The 19,035-nt window shown below is 45.2% G+C and overlaps 1 protein-coding gene across 2 annotated transcripts in view; it reads left to right on the top strand.

Annotated features, from left to right (window-relative positions):
- The first annotated feature begins 694 nt into the window (after nt 1-694).
- LOC121879794 (glutamate synthase [NADH]-like) overlaps nt 695-19,035 on the top strand; it is a 78,668-nt gene continuing 60,327 nt past the window's right edge. For both annotated transcript variants that reach the window (XM_042386584.1, XM_042386583.1), the window contains exons 1-2: nt 695-997; nt 12,525-12,639. In XM_042386584.1, the coding sequence (XP_042242518.1) occupies nt 12,526-12,639 (114 nt within the window). In that variant the 5' untranslated portion in view covers nt 695-997; nt 12,525. The remainder of the gene's footprint in view (nt 998-12,524; nt 12,640-19,035) is intronic.

Below are 19,035 nucleotides of genomic sequence, written 5' to 3'. Positions count from 1 at the left end.
AGAAGTTGCATAATACCCATTGTACCAAGTATAATCTTTAAATTGCCTGTAGTTCAGTGGTTCATAAGTAAAGTAGAAAATTTATTGATTCATTTGTCTCGGTCTTAAACGAATTTATTCTTCATCTGATATTAGCAAAGTGATTTATTTCCATTTTTATATCGGACAGGTCTATCGGTTATAGCTCTCCTAAGAGGTTCTGTGAGGCCGTCCCAAATAGGTCCAGTTTTATAGCACAGGAGGAAACCGGAGCTGTGATGTTCAGTAGTACATTACTGTAATGGGTCACACTGTACAGCACTCGCCAGTCTTCACATTTAATCCAACTGAGAGACTCTACCTCAGATAGCAATGGTCGGATATTATTAAAGGTATAACTAAGCTTTAAAGGTTAATATCTTATTGTGTGTCAACTAGATTAGATCGTATAATGGGCCACAAAAATTAATTAAAATAGCCATCTTAGTGCTTTAGTTAAAACGGTCTACACTACACGATATCGTGATTTTAAGAAAAAAACACTTTGTCCAGAAATGCATATATTATTCTACTCTACCATAATTACTGAACAGTGAACAGAAGGCACATATGTAAAGATAAAAGAATTCGATAAAGAAAACTACAAAACTGGCATCTGAACTGAGTGTGCGCATAACGAGGCTCCATGTACCGGCAGCTCCCACCCGGCAGACGACGCATCGGCCCTTCAGTAAGCGCGCGGTGGTCAAAGGAAGAGTACGCTAAAGTAATAGCTACTCTCCGGTGACAGAACTTTTAACAGCATATAGACTAATTTCATTGAGAGAAGACATTTGTCGTAATTTTGCAAACCATTTTAATAACCCATCAACAAAGGAATAAAATTTTCACTGTAAATTTTATCAGGAAACTAGCTGTTACTGGTTGTTCAAATTTTACCGTTTGCATCCTAAATTTCCCTCCAACCTCACCGAGCACATCAACAAATCCACCAAGTGCACTTAACTGCATTTAAAAGGTATGTATAATGTAGTGATTCATTTATAATATAGTAGTTTAATACAGTGATAGTGAATTGACTCGTTGGCAGTCCAAGAGATATATTTTATGTATATATATGCATGAACGATGTGCTGGCCGGGCCGTGTCAAGGGGTACTGTCCTGGGACCCAAGAGACAAAGTACCCGGTGGAATTATCGTCCATGAAATTGGTAAAGAATGGGAAGATCAGGTGACGGGAGTGGTGGAGCCTGACATAGGTGTGGGTGTGTCGCCACGCCCTTCTTCAACCGGTCCACACATTACTCTTTAATGGTAACCTTACGGCTGTACTGAAGCTTTACCGTATATTAGCCGTAAACTTTCCTCGCTGGTATTATTGATCTACCTTATGGACGGAAGGTTCTGGTCCATACATCTAGAACATTCACTGGAAGACTTGTTCCCGTGTTAAGAGTCTGGATCAACCATTATAGCTTTTCATTATGGAGGTGAGTGATGGTTGATTTATTTATTGTTTATTAAAATAAGACAACAGCTGGACTTTATGATTTTCTGTGTAAATATTTCTGGTTGATACTAAAAACAAACAAGTACAGCTGTCGGTAAGAAGGTGTTGGTGATCATCACTTCGTCAGGTCCCCATTAACCCTCCTAAAAGTGGCCTGGCCTAATTATACCCTGATCATCTTATACCTGGTTACATCGTACCCTTGGCCACATTCAGCCCCAGGCAGGGTAATATCTGGTTTTGGGCAGAATGTCCAGGCGAGATAGGAGCTCTGAGGCCAAAAAGTTGAGTGTCTTATTGGTGTTCATCGTATCACTTAATCCCGGGCACAGTGATTGCTACATTAACAAGACGTTTGTGTAGCATAATTTTAAATATCAAAGTCAAAACCCCCTTTTTTTTACAGGCTAAACGGTATGAACCGAATGTACAGTTGAGAGAAACCGATAATTAGCAACGCTAATAACGGAAGATACTGTACATGGGCAAGGAACTCTTATTTCAAGTTGCTGTGTTAGGGGATACAGACACACAGTACAGTACTTAGTTTTGGATGCTGTCGGTGATATCGGAAAAGTGACATAAGCGCCACCGGAAGTTACTAAGATACGGCAAAGTTTGGAGAGAGCGAATACCACCTATTTCTTTGAGGAAGGGGGAGGGGGGGGGGGTGGTGCATCACTAGACAGTATGCATGGAAAGTTGCACCAGGGGAGAGGACGGACTGGATTGTGGGGGCAGTTGTATCTGGGGAAGGAGAGGACTGGTTTGTGGTAGAGAATTGGCGAGAGATAAAAGTGAGGGTGGCAACGCTTACAAACGAACAACAAAGCGGTTAAGCCCCCCAGATGTAACGGGTGAATGGTTATCGACCCCGTGTTGTATTTCATTCGTGTTATCTTTCCTCTCCCCCATTTCTTTCATTATCTTTTAGTTGTTGTATTCGTCTGTTATAAGCCTAATACTGATCGGGTCTTTGTTGGCTAGTCTCGTATATTAATTTTCATGTATGTATTGATGTACTTCTCCCATAAATATATTGGCACTACTTCACTTGATGGCCGAAGCTGTGAAGAACCGAGTCCATGGGCTGCAAATGAGTTACTTTATTAGGGTTTATATAGGTTAGGTTAGGGTTTTAAAGGTTTGTTTGGTGTTCTTTTTAGTATTTTACCCTACGTTTCCTTCTACGTCAAAGCCTTATTACGCAAACAGAAAAAACTATTATATTCAAGTTTTAAATATATTTGAAGTAGATAATACAGACGAGTGTGGAGAACAGTCTTGTTAGTGTGTTGATGTTGGGACTAAAATAAATGTTTATAATTGTGGTGTCAGTTGTGGAAACTGTCTAGTCATCGGTCAATACTCTTGGGGGATTTTGGTCTGTATAGACACACTCGGCGAGTGTGGTCCGGATTAGAACCAAATTAAAGCGAATATTTTCATCTTTTTCAATCTGCAATGTGCTGCCACGGACACGTATTAATAAAATCATTTGGGTAGTGAAAGTAATAAATTGGTGATAGTTTATTGTCCCACCAGTTTGAAGTCAACAAAAAACATGACTTGTTCATTGTCACATCACTTGTCCACGAGCCATTTTCTTTTTAGTTACTTTCTCATGTGACATGTCCTCCACTGTTGCGGGGCTCGCGGCCTCTGGACTGGTCTGCTCGTCCAGGTCGCCTATCTTGGTTCACTGTCTGGTTAGTTTAACACAAGTGGCGAGATGAATGAAAGCAACTGTTTTGGGATCACCTGAAGAATTGTCACCCCAGAGTTTGGCAGGGTGACAATTCTTCAGGTGGGATATCCTGGGGTGACGATTCTTCAGGTGGGGTCAGGACCCTCCATGGTTAGGTTTGGATAGGTTAGGTGAGGTGTATATTCTTTTTTTTCTTTAAACTTTTCACAATAAAGATGCATAACACAAAGGAATATATTTGTTATCCTAATTATACAAATTATATTCACTGTGGGCTGGTGTGACGATTCTTCAGGTGGAGCAGGCTGGGGTGACGAGTCTTCAGGTGATCCCTGTTTTGGCCGGTATAAAGTGTTTTATTATAAATTCAGAAAATATTGTTTCGTGTAATGTTTAGCAAGTTTAAGAGGAATATTATTAAACGACCACGTGAGGCGTTATATTAAGTATACAAAGCACTGTGTGGATGATCGCTATGTACGGCTACAGTTTTAGAGAGCTGAAGTTTGGTAGAGATGCTCGTGCACTCAAGGTGTCACAAAGGTGGATTTTTTTAGGATTTATCCTGATGGTTGGCTCTCACTCCTGAAGGTGTAACCCTTCATTATTTTTCCCCTCTTATTGTTATGCATGACCACGGTTTAAGATAGCTGAAGAGCATCTAAACTGAAGGAAATAATCGCCAACTACAAGTGAGCCTGAGCTACACCCCCCCCCCCTGCATCACCTCATTTTCAACACAGCTGAAGTTTGGTGATGTTATTTTGTATGTTCACTTGATTTTGACCAAGGACGGACTCGGGCTCTGATCTGCCTGCATCTTTAATTCTAAAGGTGGGGGGGGTGGTCCCCTCCCGGGTGAGCCCTGGAATGTTGGGGGGTGTTGTGGCTGCATCCATTTTAATATTTTATTTAATCTAATTATCATACTACCACTTGTTAGCTTACTTGTCAATGAGACAGTTAGTCTGTTGTGATTACTATTAAAACAAACACGGTCAGTGCCGGTTACCCCAGGGTAAGTTTATTGATTCTGAGCGTTTTGTCTGCACTAAGCACCCGGCCTGTGTTCTAGACGCTTATTTGGTGGAGTTTTACGACCTGTGTTGAGGCCGAGCGGGGGAGGCCTTGTCCACGTGATCGTCGTGTGACCAGGAACAAGGTTCACCCCGTCGGTCGCTCGTGGGAGCTCGGTCCTAACGCGCACGACTACTACTCTTATCACCACCCAAACAAATTTTTAACAAATTCTGACTAAACTTAGTGAAACCAGATTCGGCATTGTTACGTCTCAAGATGGAGTTAGTTTAGTTTTATTAAGTAAAATTTGGTTTTGTATTATATCTAAGGTAGAGTCAGGTACCGAACTCGCACCTGCAGGATTGGAAGGCCAGACTCTTATCCACTGAGCCACATTGGTTGGTTTATATCTAAGTTAATTCATATAACACAACTAAAATGAGACGGTCTAAAGGAGAAACGTTTATGGTAACAGAAGCCTGGTAAGTGAGCCGTGTGGAGGTGAAACCGCTGGAGGGGGAAGAAGTAGACTCCCGTGACCTTGAACTTATGATCATCACCCGCCAGTTATTGGTTCATAGTGTAAACATTGGCTTCACTATCAGTTTTGAGTGGTACAGTAAAGTTGATGTGCTTATATAACTTATCTACTCCTGTGCTCACAACGTTAAATAAATGGCCGAACCAAACCTCTTTTACATAGTAGTTTTTTAAAGGTCGTGTCTCTGTCCTCACAAGTTACATGGTGTTGGTAGAGTATATTTTTCCTGCTAACTGTATCTTGGTACCATCTAGATACTGTACCATACTGTACCATATTTCAGAGTATAGTTAAGGCTGCCTTGGAACCTTTATAAATCCCAGTCACTCCGCGTCTCGTTACTCTTTTGTTATGTTAGGCACAAAGAACTGTGTTGCTTCTTTGTCCTCCATTGACGGGGTTCACACGATCTGTACACAACAGTATTATGGTCCGACATTGTTTCTCCCAGTTGTATTTGGCGGGATTCTTGGTGTTTTCTGTACATAAGAACATACGAAAATAAGGAGTCTGCAATAGGCCGGTTGACCTGTGCATGGCAGCTCCTTTACTACCACTCTCTATCATCCATGAATCTATCCAGCCTCCTTTTAAAACTTAACAGCGTTCCAGCACTTACTACAAAGTTGCTAAGCTTGTTCCACTCGTCCACCACCCTATTTGTGAACCAGTTCCTTCTTATCTCCCTTCTAAACTTATCCAACTGTAACCACACACTATGAACAGCTGTAACTACTGTACTATACTGCTTATCATGGGCCTGCCTTAGCCAGCTAGTTCTAACTGGTTTTATCTGGTTTCTGTTCCTGGCCCACGGGGTTGTCGAACGTATGATAAATTCACCTTTGTGTACCCAAGAGTTACTATTATAGCTGCAGACTCGTATCGGGAGGGGGAGGGGGTGCTGGCCTATGACCTCAGAGCCCATATTGTACTAGATTGACCTGACTTGGGGTCACTTAGTTACTACCAACCCTGATAAAGGGGGCACGATTGTGGTGGCGAGAACATTAAAGTTCAGACTGATTTACTGAGTAGTCCAGAGAACCACTACAGTGCTATTAGTGGCTATAATCTGGAGCAAGATGTGACACTTTTACTACGGTGTGCCCTCTGTTGGGGGTCTTCGTCTCCAGGAATTTTCATTAACACCCGACAGTATTATTGATCCACCTGAGTACAGTAGATTACGGCAGTGCGTTCATTGCATTACCATTACACGCTTGAGACCAACACATGATCCTGGTTATATATCCGGTAGTAAATATTTTATTATAGTTATTACAGTGACACTAATCTCCGTATATCTGAAATATCCGAAGTGAAATTCCCGATAATCAGAGGATCATAATCTGCCTTATTCCGGTTATCCGTCTTCTAAATTCATTATTGCACGAAAATTTTCCAGTAAAATTTCGTTTCCAGACACTGGTACGATAATTTACATGCAAAGTTTCGGCGACATTTTTGCCGGCCACCGAGAAGGAAGTTGATGAACTAGAAGCCATATTTCACCACTGTGGCTGGCTTAGTGGGCAGCCAGGAAGGAATGTTTGGATTACTAATGGCAAGGCACAGGTACTTGACATTCCTTACGTTATTGCTCACACACCACACACGTACACACACCACACACGTACACACAACACACACGTACACACAACACACACGTACACACAACTCACACGTACACACAACTCACACGTATATTAATTGGTATCTTAAACCTGTACATATAGGAATTATCATATACCATAATCAGAGGCCAACCCAACCTGGTGTAAACTGTAGGTACTTATTAGACTGTAAGTGTGTAGATATATGTTCATACCTTGTTCATAAGTTTTTAAAAACCTTTGGAACTTTTAATATTTGTAGAGACTTTTTGGAACTTGTATACTATGCCAGCCAGACACGTTGGTCCCTAGAAAGGTCTATAAGAATTACCACTCCCGTAATAATTGTAATAAAATCTGATTGTAAAACTTGTAATGTTAATCAGAACTTTGCTTCTTCATGGATGTGTGCACGATGTAGGGTTCTCATAGCTCATAAGTGTAAAAGGGAAGATAAATTAACAAACGACCTAGGGAGTAATAATTCACGTCATGAACCTGTTATTGCAGTGATAAACAAGGTTTGTAAACTGTAACTACCTCATTCCCACTTGACCTTATCAGACACTGACAATTGGACACGTCTTGACCTTCCCACGTGACCTTTTATGACACTGACAACTGGACACGTCTTGACCTCCACGTGACCTTTTGTGACACTGGCAGCTGGACGCGTCTTGACCTCCACGTGACCTTTTATGACACTGACAACTGGACACGTCTTGACCTCCACGTGACCTTTTGTGACACTGGCAGCTGGACGCGTCTTGACCTCCACGTGACATGGCACGGGAGTGATATTAGACCTCTTACAGCCTCATGAGTCAGCGTTACATGGGAAGATAGGAACATCTTTAACACTCCCACGGGACATCGATACAGAGGCTTATCTGATAATGGCTTGAGATATTGTAATGCATGTTCCCTATCCTCTCCCCCCTCCTCCCTCCTCCCTCCCTTCGCCCCCTATTCTCCTCCGTCCCTCCCTCCATCCTTCTCTCTCTCCCCCCCTCCCGCCTCCGCCCTTCTCTCCCTCCCTTCGCCCCTCTTTCTCCTCCCTCCTCCTCCCTCCTCCCTCCCTCCCTCCCTCCCTCCCTCCCTCCCCCCTCCCTCCTCCCTCCCTCCATCCATCCTCCCTCCCCTCCCTCCCTCCCTCCCTCCCTCCCTCCCCCCTCCTCCCTCCCCTCCCCTCCCTCCCTCCCTCCCTCCCCCATATAGTTTCGTTGGGGATTTTAATGTTTTGTCATATTGATAAACATAAAGTTGAAGACCATTTGACTCCATCATTGTTTTCATAGAGTTGAGTTCAGTAATAGAGCCTCGTATTGGGTTATATTTACCGTATGTTCTCCTACCCCTGTGACGTCTTCAGTGACTCTTAAGATCTATGTATATTCTCAATGTGATAACTTATCTTTACTATCAGAAAGTATTATTCACGATAAGTGGCTCACTCACTCACTCACTCACTGTCAGTAAAATATAACTTACTGTAATGTGCGTTGGGCGGTGTAAACGTTAATACAGTATCTACAGAAATTTGTTTAAGGTGAACAGGAATTATTTAAGGTGTCTCGTAAGTTTTGCTAAATAACCTTTGGAAGGCCAGGTTAAATCTAATGTAAATATCAATGTAAATTCAGACACTCGGAAGAATATACTAATGTCCAAATATTGTTTAAGAGTGACTTGGCGCCAAGAGTTAGTGCTATGAGTGTGTGGGATAGGTCAGTGTGTTGCAGCTCGGTGCCACTGACCCCACACAAAAACACTGACCAAGAACTTGTGCTCTTTATAGGGCGAAAGTTTCCTCCTCCGGCTTCCAACACTCGCTGTGGGTCGTGCAGGGCACTTGGCTTACGCTACACAGGCTGCCCTGGATAGTTCATGTACAGTTCGTTACAGTGAGTTGGGTTGCCAACTCCTGGCGGCGCGGCGTGCTGCTCGCTGTTGTTTTAACGACCTCCTGCTCGAAATAGGCTGGAAGCTAATATGACCTGAGGACTACAGTAATATATAAAACGATATCTGTATAATAAATAATGTTTAGTACTTGGTAGTGTTGAAAGTTGTCAGTATTGAGTATAAATTAATAGATGATGCTGACGTAATGATCGATCAAACCCTAATTAATATGGAAGCGACGTTATTGTAATAGTGTCATCCAGTAGTAGTGTATTAGGTCATTGCCTCCCCGTGACCTTAAGTTAGGAAAAGGACACAATATATTTCTTAAAAAATTTAATCAATATTATTTTTAACCAGAAATAATCCACTTGAAAACTATATATTCCGTACATCATTATTTAGCATTATTTAAAAACACCCGGAAAATGGTGAATATAAACCTCGAAGCAAAGTAACACTGGGGCATAATTATTCAGGAAGTATTATTATGAACCAGAGATGTAGAGCAGATGGTGGGGGGGGAGGGGGACCTGGCAGCCACTGTTGATAGTTGACATCGGGAGGTGGGTGTAGGTTTAGATGAAGTATTGGGGCAACAACACGGATTCCACCTCAGCTCAACAACCTGGTGATTCCTCGACCCATCTTAACCCTCTTCACTACATGGGGCGTCGCTTATAACTTGGCTGACGTCAGAAAATATTTAGCACAGAGACACACCTCCCCTGAGACACACCCCCACCTGGGACACACCTCCCCTGAGACACACCCCCCTGAGACACCCCCCGAGACACACACCCTGGGGCCACACCCTTCCGTGAGACACACCCTTCCGTGGTTACACCATCGTGAGACACACCCTTCCGTGAGACACACCCTTCCGTGAGACACACCCTTCCGTGAGACACACACCCTTCATGAAGTCCTTCCAGTGAGATTACACTTCCGTGAGACACACCCTTCCGTGAAGACACCTCCCTGAGAGACACCCTCCCTGAGACACCCTCCCTGGGGGCACCCTGAGACACACCCTCCCTGAGACACCTCCTGAGACACCTCCCTCCCCTGAAGCACACCCTCCCGAGACACACCCTCCCCTGAGACACACCCTCCCCTGAGACACACCTCCCCTGGGGCCACACCCTCCCTGAGACACACCCTCCGTTGAGACACCCCTCCCCCACAGAGACACCCCCTCCCCACAGAGACACCCCTCCCCACAGAGACACCCCCTCCCTGAGACACACCCTCCCCTGAGACACCCCCTCCCCACAGAGACACCCCTCCCCACAGAGACAACCCCTCCCCACAGAGACACCCCCTCCCCACAGAGACACCCCCTCCCCACAGAGACACCCCCTCCCCACAGAGACACCCCCTCCCCCACAGAGACCCCCCCTCCCCCACAGAGACACCCCCTCCCACAGAGACACCCCCTCCCCACAGGACACCCCCCTCCCCACAGAGACACCCCCTCCCCACAGAGACACCCCCTCCCCACAGAGACACCCCCTCCCCACAGGACACCCCTCCCCACAGAGACACCCCCTCCCCCACAGAGACACCCCCTCCCCCACAGAGACACCCCCTCCCCACAGAGACACCCCCTCCCCACAGAGACACCCCCTCCCCACAGAGACACCCCTCCCCCACAGGACACCCCTCCCCACAGAGACACCCCTCCCCACAGAGACACCCCCTAGACACCCCCTCCCCGTATATAAGGGGTCAATAAACCATCTCCACTAATCACATGTTAGTAGATGTTACCTGAAGAAGGCAGGAATTGATAGAGAAGGCAGGAATTGATAGAGAAGGCAGGAATTGATAGAGAAGGCAGGAATTGATAGAGAAGGCAGGAATTGATAGAGAAGGCAGGAATTGATAGAGAAGGAAGGAATTAATAGAGAAGGAAGGAATTAATACAGAAGTAAGGAATTAAGTCAATCATAGACAATACTTAAGGTTTCGACCCGAGTTTTGAAGAGCTTGAGACGCATTTAGCCATCCTTGACCACAGGAGCCAAGTGACTGATGAATGTAAACACTGAACCTAACGTGTGTTGTTGTCTGGGCGGTGGCGAGGAAACAAGTGTAAATATCATCTTTATGGTTAAGTGTACTAGAGTAGAAATTTGTTTGGTTGTGTTGGAGAGTTTACCTTATTATTGCTCAATTATGTCACTTTACATGGGAGAATTTTACCCAGGAATTGGATAAATGTATCTAGCTTTTGGGGGGCATTTTAGATGTACTTTTTTGGAGGGCATTTTAGATCTACCTTTTAGGGTTCATTTTTGTTTCATTTAGTGTCTCACTGGTGGGCATTGTGTCTGGTAAAGTTATAGGCTGGTATGGTGAGCGGCCGTGTTGTGGTAATGGTATGGTGTCCGTGTTGTGGTGATGGTATGGTGAGGGGCCGTGTTGTGGTAATGGTATGGTGAAGGGCCGTGTTGTGGTGATGGTATGGTGAAGGGCCGTGTTGTGGTGATGGTATGGTGAAGGGCCGTGTTGTTGTGATGGTATGGTGACCGTGTTGTGATGGTATGGTGACCGTGTTGTGGTGATGGTATGGTGAAAGGCCATGTAGTGCATTGGCTGTTAGCTCGGGTACAAATATCTAAGACATTAGTTCTGATGGATCCTGCTTCATCTGAGATCAATTTAGACGATAATAATTATATTTTAGTTATAATCATGAACTGGAAATTTGATTGGTTAGGGATCGTAATTAAGTGTGATTAACCATTGAAGTCAACAGTTAATGACCACTTAATTACACCAAACAACCCACTGGACCAATTAGGTCATTAGAGAAGCCTGGTTATTACTGGATGAACCAATTTAACTAAAGCTAGAGTAACATGTATACACTACCCGGTACATGGGTAGGTTGGTCCCCAGTTGCCTGGTGTTGTGAGTGTTGCCTGGTGTTGTGAGTGTTGCCTGGTGTTGTGAGTGTTGCCTGGTGTTGTGAGTGTTGCCTGGTGTTGTGAGTGTTGCCTGGTGTTGTGAGTGTTGCCTGGTGTTGAGTGTTGCCTGGTGTTGCGTATGTTGCCTGGTGTGTTGTGTTGCCTGGTGTGTTGAGTGTTGTCTTGTGTTGCGAGTGTTGCCTTGTGTTGCCGGTAGTGTGAGGGGGACTAGGCTGGCACTGTCCCAACTCCACTACCAACGTGGTCATTAAATATCGCCGGGTCTTGGGTTCGTGTACTCGCTTATTTGCAGAAGTCTGAATAAAATCGTCGAGTGGTTTAACTAGTTAGGTGGATGGTATGAATTATTTAACAGGCAACAGCACTTACCAGTTCTCATCAGGTAGTCAGTCCCCTCCACTTGTGCGTTTACAGGGACTCGTCAGGTTTAGAGCAGTGTGGCAACGTTGTGTTTGTTTACATTTAACAGAAGGAAACTAACAATAGTAAACACTAATATGGAATCAAAGGTAAACAATATTAAAACACATATCTCAAAGGTAAACAATATTAAAACAAATATCTCAAAGGTAAACAATATTAAAACAAATATCTCAAAGGTAATGATTTGTGGAATGTTTACATGAGGAGCCCCTGTAAACGCACTAGTGGAGGGGACTGTACACGTGATGGTCCCGTGTTGGTGTTTTTATCACCTAACCTAACAGCCGTAAGAAGCAGGTTTGGCGGTTTGTTACTGCTTGGTGGATCTCGTGTGCCACATTCCTCGAGGGTGTTGCGTGCATACGGCCTGATATTTTTAGCCCGGGTACAACATTGTCAAGACACGCTGCTCCTAGACTGGACAGAGGCCCAAGGTCGATGTTGGTGTGTGTAGTCGACCTGTGGTGTAATGGTCAGCATCCTCGCTTGACCAACCAGCGGACCCGGGTTCGATCCCCGGGTAGGGTGAAACTATGGGCAAGTTTCTTTACGCCATTTGCCTCTCTATCCAGCAGTAATTGGGAACCTGGATGCTAATAGATTTGCGGATCGTATTCTGGGGTAATGGTTAGCCAGTGCAGTTGGCGAGTTGTCCGGTCTTCTCGGACTATTCCTTGACACTGGGTCATGCAGCTCGTTAACTTAGGGTGTGGTTGTGGTGTTGGCGACAGCTTCTACACCTTAAACAAATTTACGCTTAGGAGGCCCTTGGGCCGGCCATCCTCGTTACACGAGGGGGCAACCATTATTATTATTATAGGTGTCTCTCTCTTGTAGATAATTTACTAGGTGTTTTAAACTGAAGGAGGTGTCCCCGTGTTACAGGATGGTGGAGTCGTGGGAGTACCCGCCTGCCCAGGGCCTCTATGACCCGTCCTACGAGAGCGCTGCCTGTGGTGTCGGCTTCGTCGTCAACATCGATGGCGTCGCTTCAGCCAAGGTAAGGTTAGGTTAGGTTAAAACTCGACACTGGTGAAACTTATTGTCACGGCAACACTAACACTACTTTAGTACAGTACTGCACAAGACATAAACACCTTGCACAGTACAGTACACTTCCAGAACACACACACACACACACCACCCAAAGCACAAGTGTCAATAGCCAACCACCACAACACACAAATTTTCTTAGATTAATTTACACACACCAGATAGGCAGATACTATTTACACCAGGTACTATTTACACCAGATACTATTTACACCAGGTACTATTTACACCAGGTACTATTTACACCAGGTACTATTTACACCAGGTACTATTTACACCAGGTACTATTTACACCAGGTACTATTTACACCAGGTACTATTTACACCAGGTACTATTTATAATTTGGTAGGTACTATTTATAATCTTTAGGTACTATTTACACCAGGTACTATTTACACCAGGTACTATTTACACCAGGTACTATTTACACCAGGTACTATTTACACCAGATACTATTTACACCAGATACTATTTACACCAGATACTATTTACACCAGATACTATTTACACCAGATACTATTTCCAAACAACTTCCAAAATTGTCTTGAGATGTTGAGGCAGGGAGGAGGAGAAGAGGGAGCAGGAGAAGAGGGAGGAGAAGGGGAAGAGGGAGCAGGAGAAGAGGGAGGAGAAAGGGAAGAGGGAGCAGGAGAAGAGGAAGGAGAAGAGGGAGGAGAAGGAGAAGAGGAAGGGGAAGAGGGAGCAGGAGAAGAGGGAGGAGAAGGGGAAGAGGGAGCAGGAGAAGAGGGAGGAGAAGAGGGAGCAGGGAGGAGGAGGAAAGAGGGAGGAGGAGGAGGAAAAGAGGGAGGAGGAGGAAAAGAGGGAGGAGGAAAAGAGGAGGAGGAAGATAAGAGGGGGAGGAGGATAAGAGGAGGATAGGAGGAGGATAAGAGGAGGAGGAGGAGGATAAGAGGAGGAGGAGGAGGATAAGAGGAGGAGGAGGATAAGAGGAGGAGAAGAAGAAGAAGAAGAAGAAGAAGAAGAAGAAGAAGATGTATAAATAGGAGCCAGACTGCACGTGTGTTGGTGTTAACTTGATCCTGACAAAAAACACCGAGGAAGTTTGTTTAGGTTTCGTGTTTGTTTGTGTTTTGCTGTTTTATTTTTTATTATTTTTTTTGGGTGTAAATTTCCTTTATTGTGTGTATGGTTGAGTGTGTGTGTGTGTGTGTGTGTGGTTGAGTGTGTGTGTATGGTTGAGTACATGTGTGTGGTTGAGTGTGTGTGTATGGTTGAGTGTGTGTGTGTGGTTGAGTACATGTGTGTGGTTGTTTGACTGTTTAGTTGATTGTGTGCGTGTGTACATGCCAACTCGCACGTGGCATACACCCACAAACTCCCCTCAGCCAAAGACACCCCTGACACACCCTGACACACCCTGACACCCCCGACACACCCTTGACACCCCCGACACCCCCCGACACCCCCGACACACCCCTGACACCCTGACACACCCCTTGACACACCTAACCCCACACCTAACCCACACACCAGTACTCCCCCCCACACCTCCCCCTCCCCAACACCTCCAACACACCCTTCATGTATTATAAAGTGTGTCGGGTCCTATCAGCATGACTTACCTGTACGACCCTTACGACCTTACCTGTGACCCTACCTGTGACCCTTACCTGTGACCCTTACCTGTACGACCCTTACCTGTACGACCTTACCTGTACGACCCTTCCTGTGACCCTTCCTGTACGACCCTTACCTGTACGACCCTTACCTGTACGACCCTACCTGTACGACCCTTACCTGTACGATCCTTACCTGTACGACCCTTACCTGTACGACCCTTACCTGTACGACCCTTACCTGTACGACCCTTACCTGTACGACCCTTACCTGTACGACCCTTACCTGTACGACCCTTACCTGTACGACCCACTTACCTGTGACCCTTACCTGTGACCTACCTGTACGCCTACCTGTGACCCTTACCTGTGACCCTCTAGCCTCCTGTAGACCTTATGTACGACCCTACCTGTAGACCCTTACCTGCACGACCCTTCCTGTACGACCCTTCTGTACGACCCTTACCTGTACGACCCTTACCTGTACGACCCTTACCTGTCCCTGTACGACCCTTACCTGTACGACCCTTACCTGTACGACCCTTACCTTTTGACCCTTTCTGTACGACCCTTACTCCTTACCTGTACGACCCTTTACCTGTACGACCTTACCTGTAGACCCTTACCTGTACGACCCTTACCTGGACCCTTACCTGTCGCCCTTACCTGTGACCCTTCTTCCCCTGTACGACCCTTACCTGCTACGACCCTTACCTGTACGACCCTTCCTCTGTACGACCCTTACCTGTACGACCCTTACCTGTACGACCCTTACCTGTGACCCTACCTGTACCCTGTGACCTTACCTGTAGCCCTTACCTGTACGACCCTTACCTGTACGACCCTTCCTGTCGACCCTTCCTGCGACCCTTTCCTGTGCCCTTCCTGTTGTTTCCTGTGACCTTTCCCTGACCCTTTCCTGTACGACCTTTTCCTGTACGACCCTTACCTGTACGCCCTTACCTGTACGACCATTAGTATTATAACAGGTGGTTGGGGTCACTTCACAGGCTCTTATCGTCATTGAAGTAGCGAAAACTTGGGTGGTTGGCGTAGTTTGTGTGTGTGTGTGTGTGTGTGTGTAGGTTAAGTTAGGTTAGTGTGAGGTGAGTTTAGGTTAGGTTAGAGTTAGGTTAGTTAGATTAGGTAAACGTTAGGTTAGGTTAGTGTATGATAGGTTAGCGTTAGGGTATGTTAGCTTAGGTTAGTGTTAGGTTAGTGTTAGGGTGGGTTAGGTTAGTGTTAGGTTAGTGTTAGGGTGGGTTAGGTTGAGTAAGTGTTAGAATTGTAAGTTGATGTTGGGTTATTGAGGTTAAGGTGGGTTAGGTTAGGTTGATGTTGTTGGGTTAGTGTTGGTGGTTGAGTTGAGTGTTTAGGTGGTGTTAGGTTGGTTTAGAAGTGTTAGGGTGGGTTAGGTTTGGTTAGTGTTAGGTTAAATAAACGTTAGAGCGATTAAAAGATGAAATAAGGCCATAGGCTTCGGGTAATTCGACGAACTAGTGAACGTGTTGTAGTGTAGATGGGAGAGTCCAGCAGGAGAGGTCTTTAACTGATAACGATGATGAAAGGTTTTAGAAGTGTAGCTGGGGTGGAGAGGGGTGGACGCAGACTCAGAGAGGGGTAAAGAGGAAGAGGGAACCTAACCCATCCCATCCCCCCAGTTAGTGTAAAGTTATTTAAATTAACCATCAGGTGAAATAAACAAGGGGGGCTAATCTTCAGGTGATCCGACTCCCAGTAACGAGTCATTTAGAACAAAGTCATTAAGGTAATTACCTGGTGCTTCAATGTGCTTGATCTGTTTTCTGGTGTGATTATGATGTCCAAAGCCTTCCATATCTTGTGCACATGTTATCTTGGTGCACGTGTCTGTATCTTGTGCACTTCTTCCTTATCGAGGTGTGCACTTAGAAAAGATTTTCTCGTTCATTTTTCCTCATTATATCTTGCTTAGTAATTTACTACTACTACTACTTTTTCTTTTTTAATGGCCTCCAGCCTCCCCAATATGCCTTTATTTCCTTACTATTTAAATATCCTAATACATAAGTAGCTATCCTGGCTGAGTTGGGGTTGAGTTGGTCTGCGGCATTCATTGTTGCCTCAGTCAATACCTGCAACTGTTGTCGGCTTTGGGGCGATGCTCTCGTTCCTGAGGCAGAGACCGAAGAAGGGCAGTCCGGGCTGCTGCTTCTGTTCGGAATCACCACTGCGAGTCTGGTGTGAAGCATCTTGCACTTGGTCCCATCCCACCAGAGGTTGTGAACACTAGAGGGTGACTTGATCAACGTTCTGAATTCTCTCTGCTATCTTGTCGTTCTCTTGTTCCGCAGCATCGAGAGCTAATTGCGATGCGGCCATGGGATCAAAATCCTGATGTGAAGAACCAGCCGCGTCCAGAATCCTCGTGCACTGACGTCAACACGGGCTTCGTTGGATGTGTTTGATGTCATAGGAAGAGCCACACGCATTGGGAGGGCAAACCTTCTACTGGCCTACCGTGCGAAACATTTGCCCTTATCGCTAACACCAGTTCAGGCACCTCATGCTGCTGCTACTCCACTACCAACTACTACTACTACAACCTCCCTTTACAACTACTTCCATTTCTCCACCACAAAACCAAAAACAACCACCACCACAACACCCACAACAACTACCACCACAACAACAACACCCACAACACCTCCTCCTAATAATAACAACAACAACAATATAACTCCATAAACCTCAGGTGTAATGTGCTAAGGTATTTCCTATCTGTGTGTAGTGAAGATTATAGTGTGTGCAGGTAGAGCTTAACGCTGTGCTGGTATATCTACCTTTAAAGGCTCTTCTGGATGCTTTGGTGCTGTACCTCCCCCCCTTCGTCCCTTCTGCAGTTGGCCTTCGTCTTCCCTCTTTTTGGGTAGGAGTCTCTTCCATCTCCTGTTTTCTCTGTCTTTTATCTCATTTTTATTTCTTTGTTTCCCTCTCCCTCTCTCCTCCCTCTCCTCCTCCTCCTCCCTCCCTCTCCTCCCTCTCCCTCCCTCCCTCCTCCCCTCCCTCTCCTCCCTATGTAAGAGTGAGAGAGGTAAACAACAGTATACTCTTGATTGCTTTAAGAAGACACGTATTACCTGACCCTGCAGAGGTGTGGCCTTGGTGGTACCTGGCAGGTGTTGATCTCTCTCTCTCTCCTACCTCAACCTCTCTTCCTCTCTTCCTTCTTCCTTGCCTCCCACTTCCTTCCTCCCTCTCCCCCACTCCTCCCCCCCACTCACGGGACTTGCAGGTATTGGATATGGTGGGTCAGAGGGTCTAGTAGGTCAGATAAGCTGGAGAGAGGAAGGGGGGGTAGAGGAGAGGAGGAAGAGAGGGAGAGGGAAGAGAAGAGTGAGAGGGAAAGAAGGGGTAGAAGAGGAGAGGGGGGGAAGGGGTAGGGGGGAAGGAAGGAGTGAGAGAGGGGAGGGAATGAGGGTAAGAGGGAGGAAGGGGGTAGAGAGAGAGGGAGGAAAGAGGTGAGAGAGAGAGAGGGAGGGAAGGGTGAGAAAGAGGAAGGGGAGTGAGAGAAGAGGAGAGGGATGAGAGAGAGAGAGAGGGAGGGAGGAGGGAAAGAATGAAGAGAGGAGGAGGTTGAGAGAGGGCCAGAAGGTGACATAGTGAAGGTGGGTCTGCAGGGAGCGGTGTGTAGGGTAGTTAGGGGATTTGTTTTAGGTCTGGGTGAAATGAAAAGAGGAATTTTATCTTCGCTCTGATGTAATAAATAGGGAGTTTTTAGGGGAAAAGGCTTATGAATAGGGAATTATTATGGATGGTAGGCCTATTGATTATTAGATAAACTTAACTTCTAACCTTCATCTTCCACAACCTTCTTATCTTCTGCCATCTTTTAATTAATTAGTGGTTTTGGTTTAAGTTGTTATAACCCTTGATTAAATTAACTAGACGTTGTATTAGGTAATATTATACAGGTATATAATTAACTTGGTGCGTCCAGAAAAGTACTAATGGGAAAGTTTGAAAAGTAGTTGGTGTAAAGGAAAAAATATTGGTAGAAAAGTTTGGAAAGTAGTTGATGTAAAGGAAAAAATATTGGTAGAAAAGTTTGAAAAGTAATATTAGGTTGAGAAAACTTTAATATTTTGACTCGTGTTTTTGGTTTAGAAAGTTTTATTTTTATTTTTGTGTCTAAGTTTGGGTTTAAAATTAACACTGTCTTACGGGATAGATAGATAGATAGTTAGATAGATAGTTAGATAGATAGATAGATAGATAGATAGTTAGATAGATAGATAGATAGATAGATAAAGACTTGATTTATAGACATACAAGGGAATAGGTAGTTAGGTACATAAGCAGGCAGATACAGTAGATAGACAGACTACAGTAGATACAGATAGATAATCATAAGCAGTTCTCGACCATCAATTCCTCTGGGCTTACATCAGTGTTGTGTCTGATCTGAGTGTTGATTCTGATAGTGTGTGTCTGATGGTCTGGCTCGTAGTGACTGTGTAGAACCAGTTAGTTGGTTCAGGGTGTGTAGAACCTGTAGTTGTTTACAGAGAAATTCAGTGTGTGTGTGTGTGTGTGTGTGTCCATGATTAGGTACACCCATCATGTAATCTGAGACGGTCACAGGACGATGATTTAAATGATGATGAAGATTGTGATGACGTTAGCTTGGATGCTCGCCCAGCCATCACCAGTGCTGGCCCAGTGCTCATGATTATTCTCGACAAGGTCAAGTTCGAGGTCTAAATGTGTCGTGTACCCAACCTCA

The sequence above is a fragment of the Homarus americanus genome, unplaced genomic scaffold (genome assembly GCF_018991925.1).
Source record: "Homarus americanus isolate GMGI-L3 unplaced genomic scaffold, GMGI_Hamer_2.0 scaffold42643, whole genome shotgun sequence".
Classification (NCBI taxonomy): Eukaryota; Metazoa; Arthropoda; class Malacostraca; order Decapoda; family Nephropidae; genus Homarus; species Homarus americanus.
The sequence above is the reverse complement of the archived record's forward strand: the minus strand, read 5'-3'. Positions and strand labels throughout refer to the sequence as shown.